The sequence below is a fragment of the Sturnira hondurensis genome, unplaced genomic scaffold, assembly GCF_014824575.4.
Source record: "Sturnira hondurensis isolate 20B ecotype Veracruz unplaced genomic scaffold, ASM1482457v3 Scaffold0004136, whole genome shotgun sequence".
Taxonomy (NCBI): domain Eukaryota; kingdom Metazoa; phylum Chordata; class Mammalia; order Chiroptera; family Phyllostomidae; genus Sturnira; species Sturnira hondurensis.
The window spans coordinates 49,240,235-49,264,369 of record NW_028076767.1 but is presented as its reverse complement, the minus strand read 5'-3'; the positions used below and the strand labels follow the sequence as shown (position 1 = coordinate 49,264,369).

Genomic DNA, 24,135 nt, shown 5'->3' with positions numbered 1-24,135 from the left:
GTTGCACTGGACCTTAAATCTCTGCAAGATTTGGACAGAAATGAAAAGAAAATAATAATTGTATGAAATAATAAACATCAGCCAAAGAATAAAATAACTAATTGACTTACTCATAGGCCAAAACTAAGAGTGGCTAGAAATGAGTGTAGGTTTTGAGTAAATGGTAAATAACTTCCCATAGAAGGCATGGGGTCAGATTATAGAGGCAACAGAATTTATGCCGGCTCTGGTAGGAAAGCGGAGATTGTTAAGCAGGATAGTGATAAACTGGAAGGAAAGGCTAAGTATGTATTAGTGGAAGCAAAAAAAGCCAGGACTAATTCAGTTGTGATATAATGAGAACATAGATTTGGAAGGTAGCAGTAGAGATTACAAGGAAAATTTCTAGAGAGAGAAAAAAGATTTTAAAGGAAAAGAACATGGGCCATTTTAAATGAATGTGGAGTGTGGATATCACTCTCTCCATTCACATATTTCAGTGAATCTCTCTAGACTATTTTTACTTGGCAAGGAAATGTCAGATGCATTAATTTATAGTTATGTTTAGTAATATCTATGTATTATAGACAATGAAAATGAAAAAGTGCTCTGAATCAGGGTATCTCAACCCCAGCACTTTTGACATTTTGGATTGGATAATTCCTTGTCGTGGGGCCAGTCTTGAGCATTGTGGGATGTTTGGCAGCATCCCTTGCCTCTACCCATTAGATGCCAGTAGCAACTGCCTACCCAGCTGTGACAATCAAAAATGTCTCTAGACATTGCTAAATGACCCATAGAAAAGGAGAGAAAAAAGTTCCCCCATTGGAGAACCACTGTTCGAAAAGTATATAGTTCCATATAGTGCATAATGTCATCATTATAAAGAGTTACTATAACACAACAAATATATTTTTTAAATCATCTTCAGAAAGTGACACCTTTTTAAAGGAAAATACATCTTACATTAAATGCAAACACCATTTTTAAAGTGATGTTTAGAATGGGAGAAGTAAAATTTTAAATGCACTTACATTGAGTTCTAAAACAATTCCAAGACAATCAATCAGCAATGACACGAGCGTGGCTGTGGTAATGATAACCACGGTTACGATTATGTGGAAAACTGGTGAAAGGTTCCCACCAAAAAACACATTGGCAACTACCTGTCAAAGAAATAGGGTATTTAATGGAGTCTATTATGCTAAGTGAAATAAGTGAGTCAGTGAAAGACAGATACTATATGCTTTCACTTATCAGTGGAATCTAATGAACAAAACAAACTAATGACTAAAATAGAATTAGAGGCAACAGGGAACATGAAACAGAGTGACAGGGAGAGGAGGGGGAGACGGGTTGAAAGAAGGTGAAGGGACTAGTCAAAGAGCATATACGCATGACCCACGGACATGGACAGCAGTGCGGGGACTGACTGTGGGAGTGGGGGGAGGGGTACAGAATTGGGACAACTGTAAAACACAAACAATAAATTATTTAAAAAGAAAAATTACTATTATAGGGAATACAACTTAAAACTGTAAAAAATAGAATATTTGGAAAGGGATTCTCAGACACATGCAGCATTTATTAAGAGAGTGCTTTATATTTTGGCACTTAGGAGTGTATAAAATGCTACTGACCAAATTTTAAGCCATATAAATATTCTACCTCCTCCAAAGCACTTACACATAGCACTTACATTCTCTCATACACACATCAATAACAAGTACTCTTTGTTGAATATTAGACAGGCAGTCCTTAGCATATTAATTGCGAATAAATATGTTTCTGAAGTGTACGAGAGTTAGTGGAAGCAAAAAAGCCAGTACTAAAGCCAGAGAGAACTTTGGAAGTTGCCTAGCCTTCTTCCTTCTTCCTTGAGTCCAACAAAGTTACCATTAAGACAAATAACAAGTGCTATTTAGATTACTTGAATGACTTCTAAGAAAGGAGTTTCCATAATTTTTTTTAATATTAATGGATGTGTAATACCCTTTACTACCAGGTAATTAATGTTATGCGATCTAAATCCTGTTTGATACAAGTTAAATCTATTGTACTTTGCCTTTTTTCAATAAAACGGAGAAAAGTTGATCATTATTTTTCACTGATACACAGATTAGGAAATCAATCAACAGTTACCTGTTGAATATGTCCTGCACTGTGATATGATTGGCAAAAAGAAAATGTCTAGGTGATTGCTATTCTTAGACATTAACATTCTAACTGAAGAGATCCAACCAACCTAACGAAGCAAATAGTAGTCAATTTATGTCAGGATAAAAGAATCAAATAGAATCTTGAACTAGAAGAAGCTTTATTTATCTAGTTCTGTCTCCCTGAAACAGCATTCCTGAAATGTCTTTGTCCTACTTGAGGTGAGATTTGAAACATGGATAGGAATTAGAGCAGAATTACAAAATGGGGCAACATTGTCAAAAAAAGCAAAGAGGTAAGAACAGAAATGATACTTATGAATGACAAACAGGATACAGCCTGAAAAGGCTGTATGGAAAAACCATGATGCAAGAGTCAGACATGGTAGGAGATGGCCAGAGGCAGGGAGACCATAACAAAGCCATCTCTCTAAGATGTGATAAATAACTGTGGTAACTAAATAACATTTCCCACAGATGAATGAAACCATAAGTCTGCTAATAGTTTAATGGGAATATTCATATCTTATACTCATTTACGGTTTTATAGTTGGTGGTATCTTTCCAAATACTACCTTGTTTCAAATTCATTCTTTTAGAGGCCTTTAGGATAGAATTGTGATAGTGGAAGATCACTAGTGAGTCAGGCTGGTGAGATAGGCTTTTGGGGACCCTTGTGTGTGCCTGGCTGTTTACCTATAGATAGAAATGGCTTTGATTGTGTTTATACCAATTGTGTATTTGTGTGTGAGTGTGTGTGGAGAAAGAAAGAAAAGAGAAAGGAAGTGACTAGGTGAGGGATATACAAGGTTCCTCTGCCCAGTAATTGCTATGATGGCAGAGATCTTGATTTAGTTCTGTCTTCCTGTCATGGCAGCTAGAAAGGAAATGCAAGTTCCGAGCACTAAAGAACTAAACTGTGCGGGTGGCGTGACTCAGACTGTCCACAAACAGTTCGCCAGAAACCATGTGAGAAGGCACCATCTGTTATTGCTCATCTGCAGATCAGATCTGAGCCTCAAGTACCTGGCAGAAGCTAAAATAAAACCATTTCCGGCAACCAACATTAGCTAGCAACACTTTAGATTTTTAAAATATACATAGAGTAAAGTTCAATCCAGTTCCCCTTATGTTCAAGGTGGAGAACGGACCAGTGAGTTACACATTTGCAAGTGAGGACAAGTGCTGACTGTAAAGGATATTCATAGTGCTGAACATTTCCTTATTCCATTTCCTTGTGCAGTTCCTTAGCCCCAGAACTGGCATAAGGTAAGCACGGATCTGCCTTTAGAAGCCTATCCATTAGTTACTTAGTGTATTCAATGCTCTGCAGGCATTTCACTTCACACATTAGAGCCATTCACAGGGCGCACTGCATAAACAGGCTCTAGGAACAGATCTGAAGACGAATAGTCCCTTTTCAGGATGATTCCTGAAAGAACCACTGTGAAGCAAGATCAGGTTTTTTGCTGACTGGTACAGTGGAATGTTAGCTAACTTGCATCAGGGACTCCGGACAAACCGTGTTGTCTAATTTTACACAAATAGAATTAGTTCTCTCACACCTAATTGTCCTCCACAAATGCAGACAGACTATGTAACGTAACTGGGAGTTGACTTAAGAGTAAAGTAAGTAAGAAAATAAATAAATAAATAAAAATACAAAACTAGATTGTTTCATATTGTATATAAACTCAAATAAATATATTTATACAAACATACAAATGAAATATATCTATAAAACAAATGGTTTAAGTGGAATTTTGATTTCTATAGAAAATAAGATATTTTATTTTTAAAAATATAACAAGATGGATCAGAATCTGTTCTATGTTGCCTTTAATACTATGCATGTTGTATTATAAAATAGCTTATCAAAAAAGATAATTCTGTAAAGCACATTTAAACCTTAGTACTTAATTTCTTTGTAAGAATTTTTTTAAGCTCCGTAGTTTGGCTCTGTTAAAGGCTGGCATTCATTTTGGTATGCAGTTGTATAAATATTTATACTTATGCTAATATAAACTAAACCAAACCCAACTTTAGAAAAAAATATCTTGTAAACTTTGAATATAAATTTATCTTTAAACTGGTTGAAAAGAAAAGTTCATATATTGCTAGTCATGCACTTGAGAATTGACAAGTTCAAACCATTTTCAAATCTTTCTGAATTGAACGTAGTAGAGAGCTCCCTAGATAAAGGTTGGGAAGGCACTGGGCTTACCTCTCTGGTCACAAAGCACTCGATGGGATACGTCAGAACGACAGTGGCTCCGTAACAGAACCTCCCAAATGTCACCAGGTCATCGCTTCTGCAATAATTTTCAAATAAGTCTCCTACAGAATGATGTAAGATAGATTTATTTAATGGATACTATATATTGATATAAATATCTAATAAAAGAGATAGTGAACATTTGTTTCATCAGTGATGTTATATACACTTCATCTTATTTAATTAATAGAATAGATTGCCAAATCCTAATATAATTTTGAATTCAATAACAATATAATTATTGACTGATACTAAAGCCAGTCCATACACCACGCGAAGATTAATTCATCACTAAGAGTCTTTCTTTTATTCTGATTGTTTGTTTTGGTAGATTTGCTTAAATTTATTTATATCAACTTCTGAAAAGCACTTTTGTCCATTGTCTTCTTGCACCAGAATCAACTCCCTAAATTCTTGTGCATTGGTTTTATAAACTTGCTTCTGGTCTTTGTTTCTGGGAAGTAAATGACTTCATTATTTTTTTTAAAAGAAGGGTCTGTTAAAATAAACAAATTTCCTTTTGAAATGCTATTCATAGATCAAGGACAATCTTGAAAGGAAGAATGGACCATTGCATCTGGGGAGCTGAATTTCCTGTGTATCACACTACGGGGTTTAATCACAAATTCAGGGCAACAGCAAGGAATCCCAAACACACACTATCTTTCATGGTATCCCATGAACTCAAGTGTACATGTACTGATTCAAAGCTGTGAAAATAGGGAAGAGCCTTATATTTCATTAGCTCCAAACTAAATGATGGAGTATCTATACCTTAAACCTATTCTTAGTTAGAAACTACATTTTCTCAGATACCTATGAAGAAATACTGGATCTAATTAATGAGGGCACAGAAGACATGTCAGCCAAAAAAGTTTCCAAATGCTGAAACAAAAAAATAGTTCAGTCCGTTTATTTCCTCAATGTAACGTGTGTACGTTTTAAAATTTTGGCCACAGTTTCCATAAGACTAAAAAAAAAATTAGATCAAAGTCACACACTACGACATTGCTTAAAAAGGGAAAAATCTTTTTGTACTTTCATTCATTAAAAAGCTAAATGACCTGCTTCTTCCTAAGACTTAAGTGACTCTTCTCTCCTCCTACTGTAGAACAAATGTGTATCACTTTCTGCGTCCCTTTGGGGCAGAAGGGGATTAAACCACAAAGCAGTAGTGGCAGAGACTTGTTTCAAGGTTGATTGAAAAGGTTCCAGCACTCGAAGGAAAAAGGACAGAAGCTCCCCTTCACTAACCTTCACTAAAAAATGAGCCTGACACCTATTCAAAAGTCACTGGGAAGGTCAAGAACAATCTCGAGATCTTACTGCCTCCTCACAAGCTGAAATTAAACTACTAAAGGGGCAGGGGGAGGAGCACACAGTTTGCACAAACAAGACCAGATTTGCCTGAGGTGAAATGGCCTGAAGAAACAATGTCAGCTTATTCCAGCTTGAGTCAAGTGTATTGTAGGGAATTATAGCTAGGGGGGAAAAAAAAACAACAAAACCAAACCCAGACCAACCTGTCAGCTTTGCTATATAAAGATTTAATTGTTTCTGAGCAATTACCACTGATAAAAACACCAGGAAGGTGTGACTAAGAAAAGGGGTTATGTTGTACGGAGAAGGCATTTACAAACCAAGGTTTTGTACTGACTGGAGCCTACAAGGTCATTCATCTCGACAAAAATAGTGATACGTGGCAATATTTCAAAACATGATTCTTATCAAGACTTTCAAAGTACTTCATTACTGCACTCTAATGGTGCATACAGGTATTGTCTTATATTTTTTACTGCAGTGAAACCATGCTCATCACTCTCTTTTGAAGCCATCTTTATTTCTTGAGAAATATCTGCCTTTAATCATAGACACCTCTAACCTCTGTTTGAAACAATGCACCATCCACCCAGTTTTCAGCCTCATCAGACCACTAACCTAAGAGGAGAGGGAGTCTAAGAGACAGTTTTTAATGGGGCATACTTTACTAAAATGGGGTCGGCAGCAATAAAAAAATAAAAGTAAAAGTAGACTGGAAATCAGAAGACTTGTTTTCTACACGGTCACCAGGCAGCTTGGGCAAGACACTTTTCTTTGTGTTTTAAGCAGGGGGCAAAGCTAGTTGTTCCACTTATCTTCATAGGATTGTTTGAAGGTCAAATGAGGTAATAGACCTGCAAAAGCTGTGAGATGCGTGAATCATCGCAGTTAGCAGGCTGTCTGAGTACACTGTATGTTATACTGCATAGATGCCTGAATGCGAGGGCCAAAGGAAGAGAAGAGGTGACTGCCCTATTGTTGGGCCCGCGTGCATAGAAGAAAAGAGAAGTTTGGTGTGGGACAGTGGGGTGAGGTTGGGGAGAGGGAAGGGGTTGGTTTTGTGGGAATAATGTTTTGTGTTTAAGACAAGAATGGGACAACAAAGTAGAAATGTAGGCAAGAGGCTGGAGATGAAAAAAATTTGGACTAGTTAAAATAATAAAAATCTCTAGAGAATTTGTTAAGAGGCAAAAAAAGGCAACTTGCCAGAACCAGTTAGTGAGGGGTGGGCAGTATAGGGGAGAAGGAGGTAGGTGAATTATTCAAACAGGAAAAAAAAACATAAATAGAGTGAATGATGGCAAGGCAGTGCTCTTTTTTCCATGAAGAAAGAAAACATGTTCAGTACTCTTAAGTGATGGAGAGAGGTCGGTGAGAATCAGAACCAAGAGGATTATTAGCTTTGAAGAATAGAAGCAAACTATTGTTTTTGAAAATAAAGTTGCAGTGGAGTAGTAGAGAAGGAAGCCAAAATTCATGAGCTCTGAAAGGAAAACATGAAAGGAGAACGGGCTGCAGAAGTTTAGCAGTTTAAAGATTTTTATTTGTTTATTCATTATTTAAAGAGAGGGGGAGGGAAGGAGAAAGAGAGGGAGAGAAACAACCATGTGCAAGAGAAACAACTTGCATGCCCCCAACCTGGGATTTGGCCAGCAACAAGGAATCAAACCTGCAACCTTTCTGTTTGTGGGATGGTGCCCCACCTACTGAGCCACATCAGTCACAGTTGAAATTTAGCAGTTTAAAAAGGAGAATATGTAAACAGAAACAGCATAAAGGCAAGAAGGCAGAGGAGGAAATGGGCAGAAGAGGCAGTGTTAGTTAGAAGTAGAATATTGGTTATAATTGTACCCAGATGAGAAAGGATAGCACCACTCTGCGTGAACACCAAACTGCGGTAAGACCTTCCCTCTCCTCTTACCTTGGGTGAAGCCAGTAAATGTCAAGTATCCACATGTAGCAAAAAGGATACATATAAAGACAGAAACCAAGGTGGATAAATGGATGATGCGGGACCACTTAGCCACTGTAGCTTCTTCCAAAGAACCATAAACTAAGAAGCAGTTATGGTGGCAAATAAATGCTGCAAAAAAGTAAAAATAAAAAGCATCATTGAAGCAAGCACCAGTATTCCTTTTTTTACTTCCGAAAACTCAGAGATGTCTGCTACTTTGGAATGCTAATGAACTGAAGTTCAAATATACTAATTTATGAGATATGTCAAAAATAATCTTTCTAACAGCTTTGGAAATGAGAGATTTCATTCACATTAGGTTTGTGTAGTTTCTTCACATCATTCTTGATATACGCCAGGCCTATTCAATTTTCTTTTTCATTTTCTATTTCCTAGTGGCCTTTCCAATCTTAAAAGGAATATATACACCACTGTATTTTTCAGTCCAAAGTTTCTCTTCCAATCTGGGATGTAACAGAGTAGCTGTAGACAACTGTCCAATTCCTAATAATTTATTTGTGTGCAAGGTTTTCAAGAAGTCCGTAACATTGCTAGATTTTCAAGTTAAGAAATAAGATGACTTTAATGAGTATTCTGCATGAGAAAGAGACTTGTCCAAATGGGGGAAAATTTTAGTGATGAGTGAGAAAAGTTTGAGCCTAATTTTATGGTGGCACAAACTAGGTCATATGCTGTTAATACGATGTCTAAAACTTAGGTCATCTGTTCTCAGACACAAATATGAAACATAGCACTTTGTCACTGTACAGAAGACTCCATATTGAGAAAGGGCCCTTGAAACCATATACTCACCAAATGACATGACACCAAGGGCCTGAATGGCACTGGGTTTTGCAAAAACCCAGGCATCTTCTGATTTTGGTCTAGAAGAGAGTTACCTTAATGAATGCTTAAACAAATAGAAGCATAAGCATATCTAAGAACAGTGAATGCTGTCACAGAATAAACTGAGTATCTTTAAGTCCAAACTAATAAGGGGCCTCCATTAATCTTATTTAATTGTAAATAAAATTCACAGAAATATCAGTGTTGTCTGTTGACCCCAATCCTCTAAAGATGAATGTCAAATACTTGGAAAAACTCTATTTTGTATTTGAAATATCCACTGACTACTTAATTTTGTGACTTTATTTAATCATCAGTTTAAAAACAGACATTTGCAACCCTGGCTGGCGTAGCTCAGGGGAGTGAGCACGGGCTTGCGAACCAAAGGATTGCAGTTCAATTCCCAGTCAGGGCACATGCCTGGGTTGCAGGCTGGCTCCCAGCAAGGAATGTACGAAAGGCAACCATACATTGATATTTCTCTCCCTCTCTCCTTCCCTTCCCCCTCTCAAGATAAATAAATAATAAATAAAAAACAGACACTTGTTATCATTTGATATACTTACTAAGAAAAATACAAAAATTAATCATGCAGAGTTCTTCCCCCAATGAATCAATACTGCTCTTTACTCCCCTCCAACTAATTCTTCTAGATTCCTCCTACTCAAGGGAAATTCATAGTTGACAATACTTTATTGAGGAAGGTATATATTCTTTATAATATAGTATATTATAAATTAATATATAATTATATAATATATAAAAATTAATATGTATTAATATATAATATATTATATATTAATATATAATCTATTATATATTATAAAGAATATATAATATATTCTTTAAAGAACTGTATTTTTTTATTGATTGATTCTTTTTTAGAGAGAGAGGAAGGAAGGGATAAAGAGGGAAGAAGAGGGGACGGGAGAGAGAAAGGAGAGAGAGAAACATAGATTTGTTGTTCCACTTATTTATGCATTCCTTGGTTCAGTCTTGGATCAACCAGGTGATCTAATATCAATCAAGTATGTACTTAGCTACGTTCTGGGAACTATCCTGTTATCTCAATCTTCCCAATAGCTGAGGTGTTATTATTAGCATTTAATGTTTTAGGAAACTTAATCTCTGGGTGGTCAGACAACTTGTCAAGCTTCCACAGATAGCAAGGGAAGGAGTTGAGATTTCTCCTGGGTCTGTCCATCCCGGTATCTCTTCAACACTGAACTCTCAGTGACCGCAAATGCCCACCTGTGGACATACTTCTTAAAACGTTTTGGAGACATATACATTTTAAATAGCTAGAAGAAGCTGGTTTCTTAATGGAATTAAAATATTTGCTAGCCCATCTGTTTGCAGGGATTGGTTTCCCTCACCGCCACATTTCTGAGTAATAGTGAAGAACATAGGCTCCAGGTAGGACTGTGGTGGTCTTTTGGCCCCTTCCACTTAGTAGCTGTATGATTTTAAGCAAGTTACTGAACATTCCTGTGTCTCAGTTTCATATCTGTAAAATGAGAATAATAATAATAGCACCTGATTCACTGAGCTACTGTGCAAATTAGATAATGTAAAACTCCTAACAGAAAACCTAGCACATATGAACTGTTCAATAAATGATCACTTGTATTATCAGATTACTTGTTGGTATTGTTATTATTACCTACTGTGGTTTAATAAAAGATAGCAGAATTCTAAAAGCATGGCCAGCTTCCCTGAAAAGAAAAGACTTCAGCAAGACCCAAAGAGTACAAAAAATTAGAAAACGAGGATGGGGAGCAAAGGTTTAGAAAGCCTAGACCCGTCTATTTTATGTGTTCTTAATTCTAGAGGTAAAGTAGATATAAAAAGTCTCATTTGTTCTGTCAAAGTTAATGGGATTTATAGATTACACCATTTCTTTCCACTTCTGGATGAGCAGACACAGACACAAACTAGCTGGCCTTCAAGGGAGGCCTCCTGCTGTTACCGGCTGCGCGCCTCCCTTAGCTTTTTGAGTGGGTGCTGCTGCCACCTGCTGACTCCATGACAATCGCAGTGAACATTAACCTCTAGCAGCAGACCTGTCAAACTCCAGTGTTAATGTGGAAAGACCCGTATTTTGTTCATGGTCCTTAAAACTTCTTTTTTTTTAAGGCAGGGTTAACAGTTGTGGAAACTTGAAGATTTCTAACCTTTTAATGTATTTTAATTGATCTACTTTCCCTGTTACAGTATTTGCATGTGAATAAAACTCAGTTTTCCTTTCAGTGCAGATTTGGTGTCTTACTTTTTAAGTCTTATGTTAGTAATGAAAAGACAGAAGTTTAATTTTCAATTTTCTTATTCATTTAAGTTTTTTTAAGAGTTTTAAAATATATTTTATTAATTATACCATTACAGTTGTTCTATTCCCCTCCCTTCATTCCCCTCCACCCACACACTCCCTCCCCCACCATTCTCCCCCCCTTAGTTTATAACCACGTGTCTCAACTTCTTTAGATTCTATATTTCCCCCACTATTCTCGCCCTCCCCCCTATCTATTTTCTACCTACCATCTATGCTATTTTCTGTGCCTTCTCCCCCCTTCTCCTCCTCCCACTCCCCTGTTGCTAACCCTCCATATGTTCTTCATTTCTATGGTTCCACTTCTGATCTAGCTGTCCTCTTGGTTTGCTTTTGTTTTAGGTGTGGTTGTTAATATCTGTGTGCTTGCTGTCCTTTCACTGTTAATATTTTTCATCTTCTTTTCCTTATATAAGTCCCTTTAGCATTTCATATAATAAGGACTTGGTGATGATGAACTCCTTGAACTTGACCTTATCTGAGGAGCACTTTATCTGCCCTTCCATTCTGAATGAAAGTTTTGCTGGATAAAGCAATCTTGGCTGTAGGTCTTTGGATTTCATGACTTGGAATACTTCTTTCCAGCCCCTTCTTGCCTGGAAGGTCTCTTTTGAGAAATCCTCTGACAGTCTGATGGGTACTCCTTTGTAGGTGACTGTCCCCTTATCTCTTGCTGCTTCTAGGATTCTCTCCTTCATTTTAGTCTTGGCTAATGTAATTATGATGTGCCTTGGTGTGTTCCTTCTTGGGTCCAACTTCTTTGGGACTCTCTGAGCTTCCTGGATTTCCTGGAAGTCTATTTCCTTTGCCAGACTGGGGAAGTTCTCCTTTATTATTTGTTCAAATACGTTTTCCACTCATGGCTGTTTCTTTTCCCCTTCTGGTACCCCTATAATCCGGATGTTGGAACGTTTAAAGATGTCCTGGAGGTTCCTAAGCCTCTCCTCATTTTTTTGAATTCTCATTTCTTCATTCCTTTCTGGTGGGATGTTTCATTCTTCCTTCTGGTCCATTCCATTGATTTGTGTCCCAGTTTCCTTTCCATCACTATTGGTTTCCTGTGCATCTCCCTTCATTTCAATTAGTTTAGCCTTCATATGTTCCTCTAATTTGTGACTATGTTCCTCTAATTTGTGACTATAATCCACCAGTTCTGTGAGCATCCTAATAAATAGTGTCTTGAATTGTGCTTCCGAGAGGCCGGCAATCTCTCGGTCGCTTAGAGTTATTGGCTCTGGGACTTTGAGCCCTTCCTGCACCATCTTTGGGGCTGTTCATGCCTGTTCCATAGCAGGATCAGAGCTCTAAAGTGTTCACTAGAACAGGGCACCTAAGTCGCTGGGTTGTGATGTTGTATGTGGGGGCGGGGTCAAAGAGGGACAATGGCTTCCTGTCTGCTGCCTGCAGCCGCGGCCCCGGCGCGGGCAGCCACCACCGTCACCAGGCCCACGTGTTTCGTTCCACTGCATGCGAGTGTGCCACCGCCGTCAGCCCTCCACCACTGGGTTTGCCCCCTGGGGCCTGTGTGGTCGGTCTCACTGTCCACGAATGTGGGACCGCGGTCAGTCTGCTCCACACCCCGACTGGTTCCGGGCTGCCTGCGCTCCTAGGTCGGGGGATCTGTCCTGCCCGACCCAGCTCCGCTGCAGGCTCTGCCTCTCTTACTGTCCCCGTTGAACGGTTCGTAGTTGTTGGACTTCCGTATAATTCCGTTTTCTGGTCTTTGGGTGTGTCCTTGTTCTCCAAACCTTTGTTGTGTTCAAACTTGGTTGTGGGAGAAGGCACAGTGTTTCCACCTATGCCTCCATCTTGGTGGAAGTCCTTATTCATTTAAGTTTTAAAAAATTTTCCTGGCCTATATGGTTTGTTTAGTATATTCCTAGCAAAGATGGAGTATGAAAAGTAAATAGAGATAATTTTTGGCTTTTCTGTGTTCAGCTTAAGATGCTGATTTTGTAAGGCATATAGTATCTAAAAATATGTTACAAATCAGTAAAAAGTGTGTGTTGAAATTTAGGTAAAGAGAAAAAAAATATTGAATGTGACTTTGAGAACTTTTATGGAATAGCCTGTGAATGAGTTCTAGAAACAACCATTTTAAGAGGAAAAAAAATGTTTTTTGGTATCTTTTATGAGTTTGCCGAAGCCTTGACACTAATGTGAATGAGAAAAATGAACATATAGATTGTTCTGAATTTAGGCTGAGATTCTGAAATAGAAAATAAAATATCAAATGCAATCAAGAAAATGCATAAGAAAAAATCATGGCTAAGAAGAGAGTTTTTCTAATAAATGCAAGGGTAGTTGAATGACAGAAGAATCTATTAATGTAATTCGTCACGTTAACAGATAATGGAGGAAAAAAGCTAGCAAGCACTGTGAAATACATTGAATAGCCTACAATCCAGTATTTGTTTTGATAAGCAAAATATTAATAAAATAGAGCCTCCTTAATCTGACAGATAATTGACATATTTAGAAGCAAAAAGTTAGAAATATTATAAGGTAGAAACCAGATGAGAATGTTCACTATCACTGCCTCCACAGTACATGATGGAAATTCCTAGTTAATGCAACACAATAAGTGTTGATTTATGTAATACGTGGAAAGGAATATATTAATTGCATATAATGTGATTGTGTACAAAGACAATTCAGGGGACGCTGCTGATAAGCTGGAAGAATTAGTTGGCATGTTCGGCAAGGTTGTCAGACACAAGCTCAATACACGGAAATCAATGGCGTCGATGTACACAAATAACAGCCAATAAAATGTTTTTAAAATGGTAATGACAACAAAAATACTAAATATTTAAAAAGATATGCATAATCCTAATGGCATGATATGACTAGAGAAATATCCCATATCCATACACATGAATGGGAAGACTCAGTATCAGGTAGATATCAGTTCTCCCCAATTCATATTTAAATTCCAATAATAAAATATGACAACGAGCATGGAAAGAACTTTTTAAAAACTCAAAAGAAAAACCATACAGCTGAAGACTGATAGACTTAAAATTGATGAAAGTAAGTAAATATAAAATGTTTGCATGATAGAATACAAAGTTAAGAAGAAATATAAGCTGAAAACTGGGAGATGAAAAATGTCATGCATACAACCAAGAAAGGGTAATTATCTCTTAAAGAGTTCTGCAAATCAGTAAGGAAAAGATATCCCAGTGACCAACGGACAGCAGGCAACTGATACTCAAGGACATGAGAACAGCCAATAAATATGCTACAAGTTCCTCACCCTCCATAATAAGTAGACAAATTAAAATGAACTCCATTTAAAAAGAGCATTTTACACCTAATTCAACAACAGCAATGCTGATAAATTGCTGGGAAAGAAAAAGTTGCAATTATTATAAAGGAAGCTGTAAACTGTAATACCCATTGGAGAAAAATTTGGCAATGTCTAGTAAAGTTGAAGTTAATCAGAGTTTGTAAGCAGTTAGTTACATCTCCAGGTACACTCCCCAGGCCAGGGAAGTGCACATGTGCACGAGCAGATGCGGATAAGGACGGCACTGCTGTGTTCTTCATATGAACCAAACATGGGAAACGGCCTCGATGTCCAGCAGAAGAATTGATAGATAAGTCTGTAAGAAGTGGCCTAATCATAAATGTATGTGCGATAGAGCAATTAGAAAGAGTTACCCAGTACTAACTGCATCAGAGGGAAAATCCATGGAACACAATATTGATAGAAAAATAGTGATTATGTACTGATATATTTTTACCACAGAAATGATGTATATTTGTGAGCATAGTAATCAATACTATATATTGTCATCAATACAAAAAAGGCCTACTACAACTATAAAAACATAAACAGGAATGATTTAAATGTAATCATTTAAATGTAATCATTTACGCGTAAATGTAATAATTACCTCTGGGTACAAAGAAATGAATCCAACTTAAGAATAATAGTTACCTCTAGAGAAAGAGAAATGAATAAACTTTTAAATATGATAGTCGATTGCTGATCAAGGTTGCAAGCAAGTATAAAAAATTATTTCAAATTATTTATCCCCCAATCTGAAACTTACATGTACACAAAAACCTGTACATGATGTTTATAGCAGCTTTATTTATAATTGCCAGAACTTAGAAGCAACCAAGGTGTCCTTCAGTAGGGAAATGAACGACAAACTCTAGCACACCCATTTAATGAAATATCATTTTTAAGTGTTAAGAGGAAATAAACTATCAAGCCATGGAAATACATGAAGGAGACTTACTTATACATTACTAAGTCCAAAAAGCCAATTTGAAAGGCTATATACTGTATAATTCTAACTGTATTTCATTTCAGAAAAAGCAAAACTATGAATATAAGCAAAAGATCGGTGGTGGCCAGGGTTGGGGGTTAGCGGGTGGGACAAACAGGCAGAGAATAGAGGAATTTTAGGGCAGTGAAAGTACTGTGCATGATAATAAGTGATGAATACATGTCATTATATATATTTGTCCAAACCCACAGATTATACAATACCAAAAGCGAACTCTAATGTAAAATGCCCTACAAAGTTTCAAAAAGATCATGGCAATGTAATGGAAGTTTTACTATGAGGGTCAGATCATTTAAGGAGTAATGCTTCAGGTGTTTTAATATATTTTAATACTAACAAAAATAGAGGCTGGCATACAGCAGTTTGCAGCCTTGGGATGGCAAATACTTTCAAAAGAATCATTGCTTCCCTTATTCAGCCATATGCTTGAATTACATGTTTTTAGAAAACTTTTTGTGTGGGGTGGAAGTGGGGGTGGGAGGTTTTGGCTGTTCATTCATTTTGAAATATCATCTCAGCTTGAATTCTTGGATTGAGGCATTTCATTCTATTTTGAAAGATAAATCCCACCTTATCTTTACAACAGCTGAGTAGTAGTAATAAGGCAAAGCAGTAGGAAGCAAGTCCTAGCAAATATATCTCTAGTCTTCAAAGACTTACTAAAACAAGCTTCAGGGGGATTGCTTCTGATCCCCCAGAACATAAGACCTCTGATCAGGAAGCTCAAACATGACACCTCTCTGTGGTACCTGCCTAAATACTTGCCCACTAAATACAAGCACTTTTCCAAATCTGACCCTCTCGGCAGAGCCTGTATCTTTGTTAAGAGAGACTTACATATTAACCTCCTCAACCAGACACATCTGAGAGTCAAGGGCTCTGGCTGGCAGGCAAACATAGGCCCCACGTTTCCTGTCTCACCGCAAGCTATTAATGGCATAGACAGAGCTGCCCACTTCCCCAGCTCGGTCTGGGCAGCCCTCTGCCACTTCCAGGCTCCCAGCTCACGTGTCTTCTGAGTCTCTTCTCTAGAAAATTGTGATTTATGTGAACATGGAAAGCTGCTCAGGAAAACTCCTGGGAATCCCTCTAAACATCAAAACTGATCCTTTTCTTTTTAAATACAAGTTTTACATAAAGCTAATCTTCAGTTAAGATTCATATAAGACATTGTGTGATTTTTTTTGCCAAAATATAATTTTATATGAATCCTATAAAAAACTTGCACAGCTTTGAAACCATAAACATCACAAATGCTTTCTTTTTCTCAGTTGAGACACCAACCGCTTTTGATTTTTATTCTGTCATCTATGTTTTTCTTTCTTTTTTCCACTATTACCTCTAATTCCTCTGTCAACTCTAAAAATTGGTGTAAACTGTTTTTGTCAGTTTGGATTGAAAGTGCAGAGAGTGAGTGCGAGGGGCAGGATCTCACTTTTTAATATAATAAAAGGTGTTAGAATCGTGTATATTGTTTTTGCTCTCAACTGTGTTTCTTTAAAAACAGAATCACATTAAAGTGATTTTAATATGATTTTGAGAACTTACATTAAAATAGGTGTAATTTCAGATGTGAGCTCCAGATAATTACTTTCCATTTGAGTTCTGCTTGGCCTTCACCTCTCTTCACCGTACACGCGGTCCCAGCACAACCTTGTTTGTGGCGGACACGCCCTAAACCCCACACTTGCATTTATGAAACTCTGGGTGATTTCTCCTTCTTCCTCCTCTCTCTACACCCCAAGTGTTACTCAAAATCAAGATATTAAAATATTAATAATATTTTCCACCAGACCTTATTCCTTTCCTGTTTCCATAGCATTTGCTCATAATTCTATTAGTCTGTTGAGGTTATCTTCTATGTGTGTGTCTGGCCCTCCCCACCCCCAGCAAATTTTAAGAGACCTGCAGAAAGGGATTGTGTTTTATCGATCTTTCTAGCCCCAGTACCTAGAAAAGGGACTAAAAGAGTAAGCATTTAGTAAATGCTAATTGACTGACTAGGATCTTTGATTTTCTCATTTGTGTGCTGAGTTGTGGACCATCTACCAGCCTGGTCATCCAAACTGGAAAACTTGGCATCACCCCCTCTTTAACCCCTCTTCACTTGCACCAGCCTTGTTCCTATACTGTTCCAGCTGCCTGCTGTGTGCTAGCACCCTCCTGCCAGGTCTTTCTGTGTCTCGTGGCCTCTGCTGCAAGAGACACCCAGTCAAAATGGAGACTAGCACTGCTCACCCTCCTGCTTAAGAACTTTCAGTGCACTACACGTAACACTTTCCTTTCATGTTGGTCTCTTCCAACCTCTCTACGATCATTTCTTTGCACACTCTAGCCAAACTTTCAGCTTAGAATCACCAAAACTCTAGTTATTTCGTAAACACAGAAGTTATATAATCAGCGGATTAGTAAAGCACTGTCTTCAGCAATTTTCTTTATTTATTGATTTTTTTTTAGAGAGAGAGAGGTAGGGAGAGAGAGGGGAAGAAAGAGAGAGAGAACATTGATTTATTGTTCCACTTATTTATGCATTCATTGGTTGATTCTTGTATATGTCCTGACTGAGGATCGAATCCTGAACCTTGGTATATCAGGTCGATGCTCTGATCAACTAAGCTACCTGGTGAGGGCCAGCAGTTTTTCAAGAGATAATATGAAGGCAAGACCATGTTAAAACTATGATAAAAATTTACTTGAGGAACAATATAAAAGCACCTTTATTTGTATTTGATGGTTCTACTAATCAATGACAAAGTGTCCCTCTTCTCCAAGTCCCTCCTAATGTTAGAAACATCACGCTTACAGGCCTCCACACTTTTGTTGAAAATAACTTCCAATCTTGCCCACCTTTCCTTTTTCACCCAACTAATGCCAGTACATTTTTTCAAGCAGCAGATCACATATAGTCTTATCTTGAAATATAACCACTGCCCAGATTGTGCTAACAGCCTTTCCTCTGTTTCTATTGCACCTTCCCATAATTCTATGAAGTATTATATTGAGATTGTCTCTCCAATGTTCATTCTCCCCATCCACACACTACAGGTATCTGAGGTCAGGGGCTCATCCTTCATCTTCACAGTCCCAGTATCTAGAAGAATGACGGCCATCAGCTGGACATTGTAGATGTTTGCTGGCTAAAAGGACAGGCGACTCTATTTTTGCCCTTTGGTTATGAATCTATGCCAGGGACCACTCTGTCTTCTAACTGGAAGCAGCAAACAGGTGGGAAACCTCACTAAGGCCATTTTTAAAAATATTGATGATGGGTAGAAAGTGTTTTTAACACTGAGTAGCCTAGGCTGTTCCTCCGGCTCCACTAACACTACAGGGACTGAACTCACCTCTCAGAGTATGTTGTTTTACAGCTGATTTTCCTATTCTCATGTAGACTCAAGTCAAATGATGGTTCTATTTGTTGTTTCATGTAGGCAATCTCTCTGCTAAAGCTTACCTGCCAGTTGCTCTACCAGTGCTACAAAACTTGGAGTCAAATAGTATTTTAGCTATGAGTTAGCAATTTTTTTCTAACATAGCAGTAGCCTAAGGAAAATTCTCTTTGAGAAGAAATGTTTTTGTGCGACATTTTTATTGTTCTAAGATCATTTTTATTGTATCGTTACTTCAAAATTTTGTTCGATTAATCCTCAAGTTCAATCAACTAAAATCAGAAAATACGTGGATTCATTCATTCACTTGATCAGTCAATAGTTCTTTGTTGAATTCTAATTATGTGTTAGGCACTGTGCTGAGTAATGGGGATTCAGTGTGAAAAAAAGTCAGATATGATCCCTGTTCTCATGGAGTTTACAATATGGTGAGAAAGACATGACATATACAACAAAACATACAAAATGAATAAAAATAACTTAACAAATAGCATCATTATTTTATCCCCATGTGTCAGTCCCCTCTCACTTCATATGCTGAAAGTTTCAAATTTAACCAATGCAAGTATTCAAGTTCTGAACCTCCTCCTGTCTACTACACTCTCAGACAATAATACCATCTCTGAAAAAATAGAGGGTGCAGGGCATGAACACTCAAATTCTTTTCACTGGTAGTTAGAATGAATTCATATTTTGCTCTCCATACTCTTACTGTTTTAAAAGGAAGAAGTATCCCAACTTCTCTCCAAGGATTACTTTATATCATAAATTCCAACTTTTCAAGATCTCCTGGGTGACTTTTGGCTCTATCTTTTGGCTTGGTCTATAAAATGTTCAATACCTTCTAGGGTAAAACATGTTATTTATAGTTCTTATTCCTTGAAGCGCTGTTTTGTCATGGCATTTGCATTTATTGATGTTCTTCACACACAAATAAGACAGGGAAGGGAGAGAGAGGATTTGCAAAATTCACTTTCCTATATTTGTCTTCATCTTAATTCTGTATAACCTCAATTCTACCCATACTATTTGACTGGCTCCCCAAAAGTTTACCAGTCTTGTCACCTGTAGTGGAAATCTGAATTTTACATCATGCAATGTCTGCTCCTGGCATCATTGCCTTGATTTCCTTTGGGATCATCATTTTTTCTACCCTCACTTCACATGATTTACTTTGGTTGAACTTAGTCTTAGCATGGAGGGTAGGCATGTAATCTAAAAACAAGCAACTTGACACAGGCCATGATGATGAGGTTTGGGATTGTCTTGGGTCCTCTTGGAGCTAATCAGAACTAATACTAGAAGTAAAGCTGGAGGTAATTTATTTGACAAAGCTCCCTGTTTTATATGGACTTGGACTTGAATAGATGTAGGCTGAGGCTGCGGCTGCCATCTTGTCACAATAAAGTGAAAACCCTTCAGGAACTAGAAGCCAAGAGATAGAAAAAGGAAAATTATGTCTGATTTCATTGACTAAGCTCCTAAATCCAACAAAATCTAATAACAGAACTACCCTTGAACTTTACAATGTGAGTCAACAAAGTCTGTTTGCTCCATCCACTTAGGGTCCTGGGGTTGCTGTCATTGGCAACAAAAAGAACAATAAGTTATACATTATCAAAAATTCAGTGCCTGGTATTTGACAAAACTAATTGTTCTGTTTTTCCCAAATAGGTACTATTCCTCTGTCTTTACCCATTTATTCCTGATCCTTTCTTTAATCCTCTCTAGTTCCTCTTTAAGTATGCCATTATACTGTAGAATTTCAGGATCAGAATTATAAGGGGTAAAAAAAATAATATGTACCGAGATCCTTGTGGATGGCCTATATTGTATACATAACTATCTGTGGAAAGTCTAGCTGCATTTTTGGAATTATGTTTGAAACACTAACCACACCTACTATTGTTTTAACTGTTGTAAAAGAGATGCTATACGAAGAGAAAATAGTTCTAAATTTGAACTGCATGCTATGATTTCTATCCTGCATGCAAAGAATTAAATATTAACAAAGCATAAAATGAAGGTTTTCATAGCAATAATGTCTCTGATTCTAGTTTAAAAAAGAATAGGAGAACTGTGCTATTGCATTTTTGTGCTAGCACACTTCCTGGAAAGCAATTAAATTGCTTTAGCACCTCAGTTTAGAGAAAGCAAAAGGTTAGAAAATACAATAAAACTGACCATTATTTCTAAAAAGAACTGAAAGTCATTGGACTGTGAGAAATTTGAAATCATATCAGAAAGCAGAATTTATGGCCCCATGAGTTATGAAAAAGGAAATTGAATTGTGTGTTTTATTTTTAAAACGCAACCACTAAAAAGGTGTTTCCATAGTAACAAGGTCAATACTAGTAGCCATTACAGACCTTCCTTCCTTCTGATAGTGGGTTTAAAAATCTTTTTCAAATACCACTTTAAAAACCCTCTGAAAAGTATATCTTTCTGGACCATTCATCTGAACCAAGAAGGAGGAAAAACACACATGGAGTATTGAATTTCTCATGTTTTATGGATCATGAGCATTCACAGCTGTCACATTTTCAGAAAGAAGCCTGCCTGACTAGCGACTCCGCCAAGCCCTGAACATGGGATTTGATTAGCCTGATTGTAAATCTGGACAAACAGAAGTTGTTTGCAGTAGTGTTCAAACAGAAATGAAAGGCAGCACAGTATTAAAAAAGCACACTCCTTTAACAACTAAATATTGAAAGAGTTAAGTAAATAATCCCTATTAGAAAAATGCCAAAAGCTCAGACAAAATAAGATATCACCACTAGAGGAAGGTTAGAAAGATACAGGCCTCATTTTGTTTATGGCAGAAATAAGTAGCTCTTTGGCCATGCAGTCAATTCACTTAGCTCCAGCAGGAAGTGGCCTCTCCCTTCTCTTTCCTTTGTGGGGAGATACACGGCCTCCTGGATGATCATTTATGAGACACTTGATTTTTCTGTGTATTCACAATAGTATCTCACATAGCGTTTTGTGTATAAACAGTACTTAAAAAAGAAGTGGAGAATGAGTCATGAGAAATAATGACAAAAGAATAACTAAACACCAAATCTCTGGTCTATTTTTAGATATGATTCATCAGTTAAAAGTGTGCTTTTTAAATTGTTGTTCAGTTAGAGTTCTGCCTCCCCCCCCACTCTCCCCTCCCCCGCCCCTCCCCCAGTCTCACAGGCAGTCCTCCCCACGGTCCATGCCCCTGAGTGCTCCATTTGTGCTCCTCAGTGTTAATCTCTTTAAACCAAGGGACTTCGAAACCTTGTTCATAGACTCGTAACTATCAAATAATGAATCTGATTGCCTGATCCCTAGACAAACTGCCGAAGAATCTCTGCAGGTGAGGACTTGGCGTCAGTCTTTTTTAAAGCTTCTTAGGTAATTCTAATGTAAAGCCAGAATTGAAAAATCCTTGCTTTCAACTGTTTATTGGAGCTCAATTAATGAATAATTTATTAACCTCCAATTTTTAAGTCCTTGTTTTTTCTCAATATTGCCTCATAGTGCTATACTAAATCTATAAAATCTTCTATTATAACCTAATGATTTATTCTCTAGAATCACTTTTCGTAATAAAAGCTTCAATTAAAATGGTTGTCATAAACAAATTTTTTACCCAAAAATTATTTATTGAATTCTGTTGAATATAGTTACTAGCTTTTTGTTGCTGTGCATTCCGCTTTTGAAAATCACAACTCAATACGGTATCAACATAATAGATGCTAAGTAAATGTCAGTGGATTTAATATATGCCTTTGGGTTTTTATGCTTGCCTTACCTGAGCCTGAAATGACTTTTACATGCTTATCTCTCTGAAAAAGTTTAAATTCATCCTCCAAAACACACAGATCATGTTTCTCTGCCTCCAGGAAGCTCTCTCTGATTCAGACAGACTACTGTGCACTCTCTTCCTTGGCACTGTCATCACCCCAGATTTATGCTTCAATTTTGCACTCCTCACACTACACTGTCCTTTCTTTTTCCCTCTCCTCTCCCCTCCCCCCTCCCCTCCCCTCCCCTCTTCTCCTCTCCTTTCCAATTCAGGGTGTTTTTTATTTTTTCTTTTTCTTTAAATAAGCCCCTTCTCCATACCTGCTTATGAACAACGTGAAGCAGGTGCTGACTTATATAAACCTTTCTGCTTTTTTTCTCCCAGCACACACCAAAATAGCTAGAAACAATGGACATTCCGAGTTTACTAAAGGAAAGAAGTGGACACGTTGAAGGGAACTGGTGCATTTCAAAAAAGCTATTGTAATGGACCGAACTGCGCCCTTCAGCCAAATCCAGGAGTTGAAGTGCTACCCCCACCCCCACAACCTACCCCCCCAACCCCGCTACCCCTGCCGCAGTTGAATGCCCTGTGGAGATGGGAACTTTGGGAGATAATTAGGTTTAGATGAGGTCACGGGATTTGGGCACTCTTGATGGGATTAGTGCCCTTATGAGAGGAGACACCAGAGAGTTTGCTGTCTCTCTAACTTTCTGTCATGTGAAGACACTGACTGAAGACCAGAAAGAAATTTTTCATCAGAATTGACCATGCGGAGAGCTTCCAGATCTATGAGAAAATAAACTGTTGTTTAAGCCCCCCGCATAGCATTTTGTTCTAGCAACCCAAGATGACTAATACAACTATGAACTGGAATTACATTGTTTGAAGAGAACATTAATATAAACATTATAGGTACTGATACCTTTAGTTTTTATTTATATTCGAAAAATTTAACTGTTTTTACAAAGAAAAGGCCATATCAAATGCAGTTAGACTAGATATTTCATATTTTCTTCCAAATAAATTTGAGGCAAAATTTTGGGTATATTTCTCGTAAACTAAGAAAACTAACACAGTTAAAAATGAAGTGATTTTGCCAAACAGCAGTTAATAAATAGAAAAAAGTAAAGTACCTTAGGGACCACATTATTCATTATACCTATTCACAAGACTTCCTTTTTATTTTTTTTCACAGATAACATTCATTGAAGACCCAGCCTGTCTCTCGAACTGTCCTAAACATTATGTCTTAAATTATTTTTTGTCTTATTTGGGATAGAGAAAATATTTAAAGTCTCTTGGAAACTCCAAGAGGTTTTATTTATTTATTTATTTATTTATTTATTTATTTATTTATTTCTCCAGCAAATATTTGTGCAGAATGGGAATCTAATTTTGCATTTAAAGCCAATTTAGTTAGTTTCATCCCACCATGCTCTCGGGATAATGGATATAAACTACTCAGTCTTTAGCTGATGAATCTATTCTTTAATCAAATAATAAAAACTGTGCAGCTTTTAGATCAGCAGTACATACACTTTGAATTTCATGGATGGGTAAGTAAAATTTGGGAAACCAACACCAAATTATCAACATTATATTTGGCCAACTAATAACATTAAAAACAAATAAATATCACTATCATCTATCATTACAAGTTTACAAATGACAGAGCATTTTAACACAAAATAATTAAACAATATAATCTTAAGAGAGAATAAAGGGTGGCTTTCAATGTGACTACATTTTATTCAATGGCAAAAACCATCCAACATATTCTTTATTCACCTCATTTCATCCTAGGT

The 24,135-nt window shown here is 37.2% G+C and overlaps 1 protein-coding gene across 4 annotated transcripts in view; it reads right to left on the bottom strand.

Annotated features, from left to right (window-relative positions):
• Positions 1 to 24,135, bottom strand: part of SLC38A11 (solute carrier family 38 member 11) — a 49,188-nt gene that overhangs the window by 7,285 nt on the left and 17,768 nt on the right. For 3 of the 4 annotated variants that reach the window (XM_037044566.1, XM_037044563.1, XM_037044564.1), the window contains 4 exons: positions 8,498 to 8,568; positions 7,652 to 7,813; positions 4,360 to 4,472; positions 1,014 to 1,145 (listed from right to left, as the gene is read on the bottom strand). In XM_037044566.1, coding sequence (XP_036900461.1) covers positions 1,014 to 1,145; positions 4,360 to 4,472; positions 7,652 to 7,813; positions 8,498 to 8,568 — 478 coding nt within the window. The remainder of the gene's footprint in view (positions 1 to 1,013; positions 1,146 to 4,359; positions 4,473 to 7,651; positions 7,814 to 8,497; positions 8,569 to 24,135) is intronic. The other variant, XM_037044565.1, reaches the window with a different exon arrangement.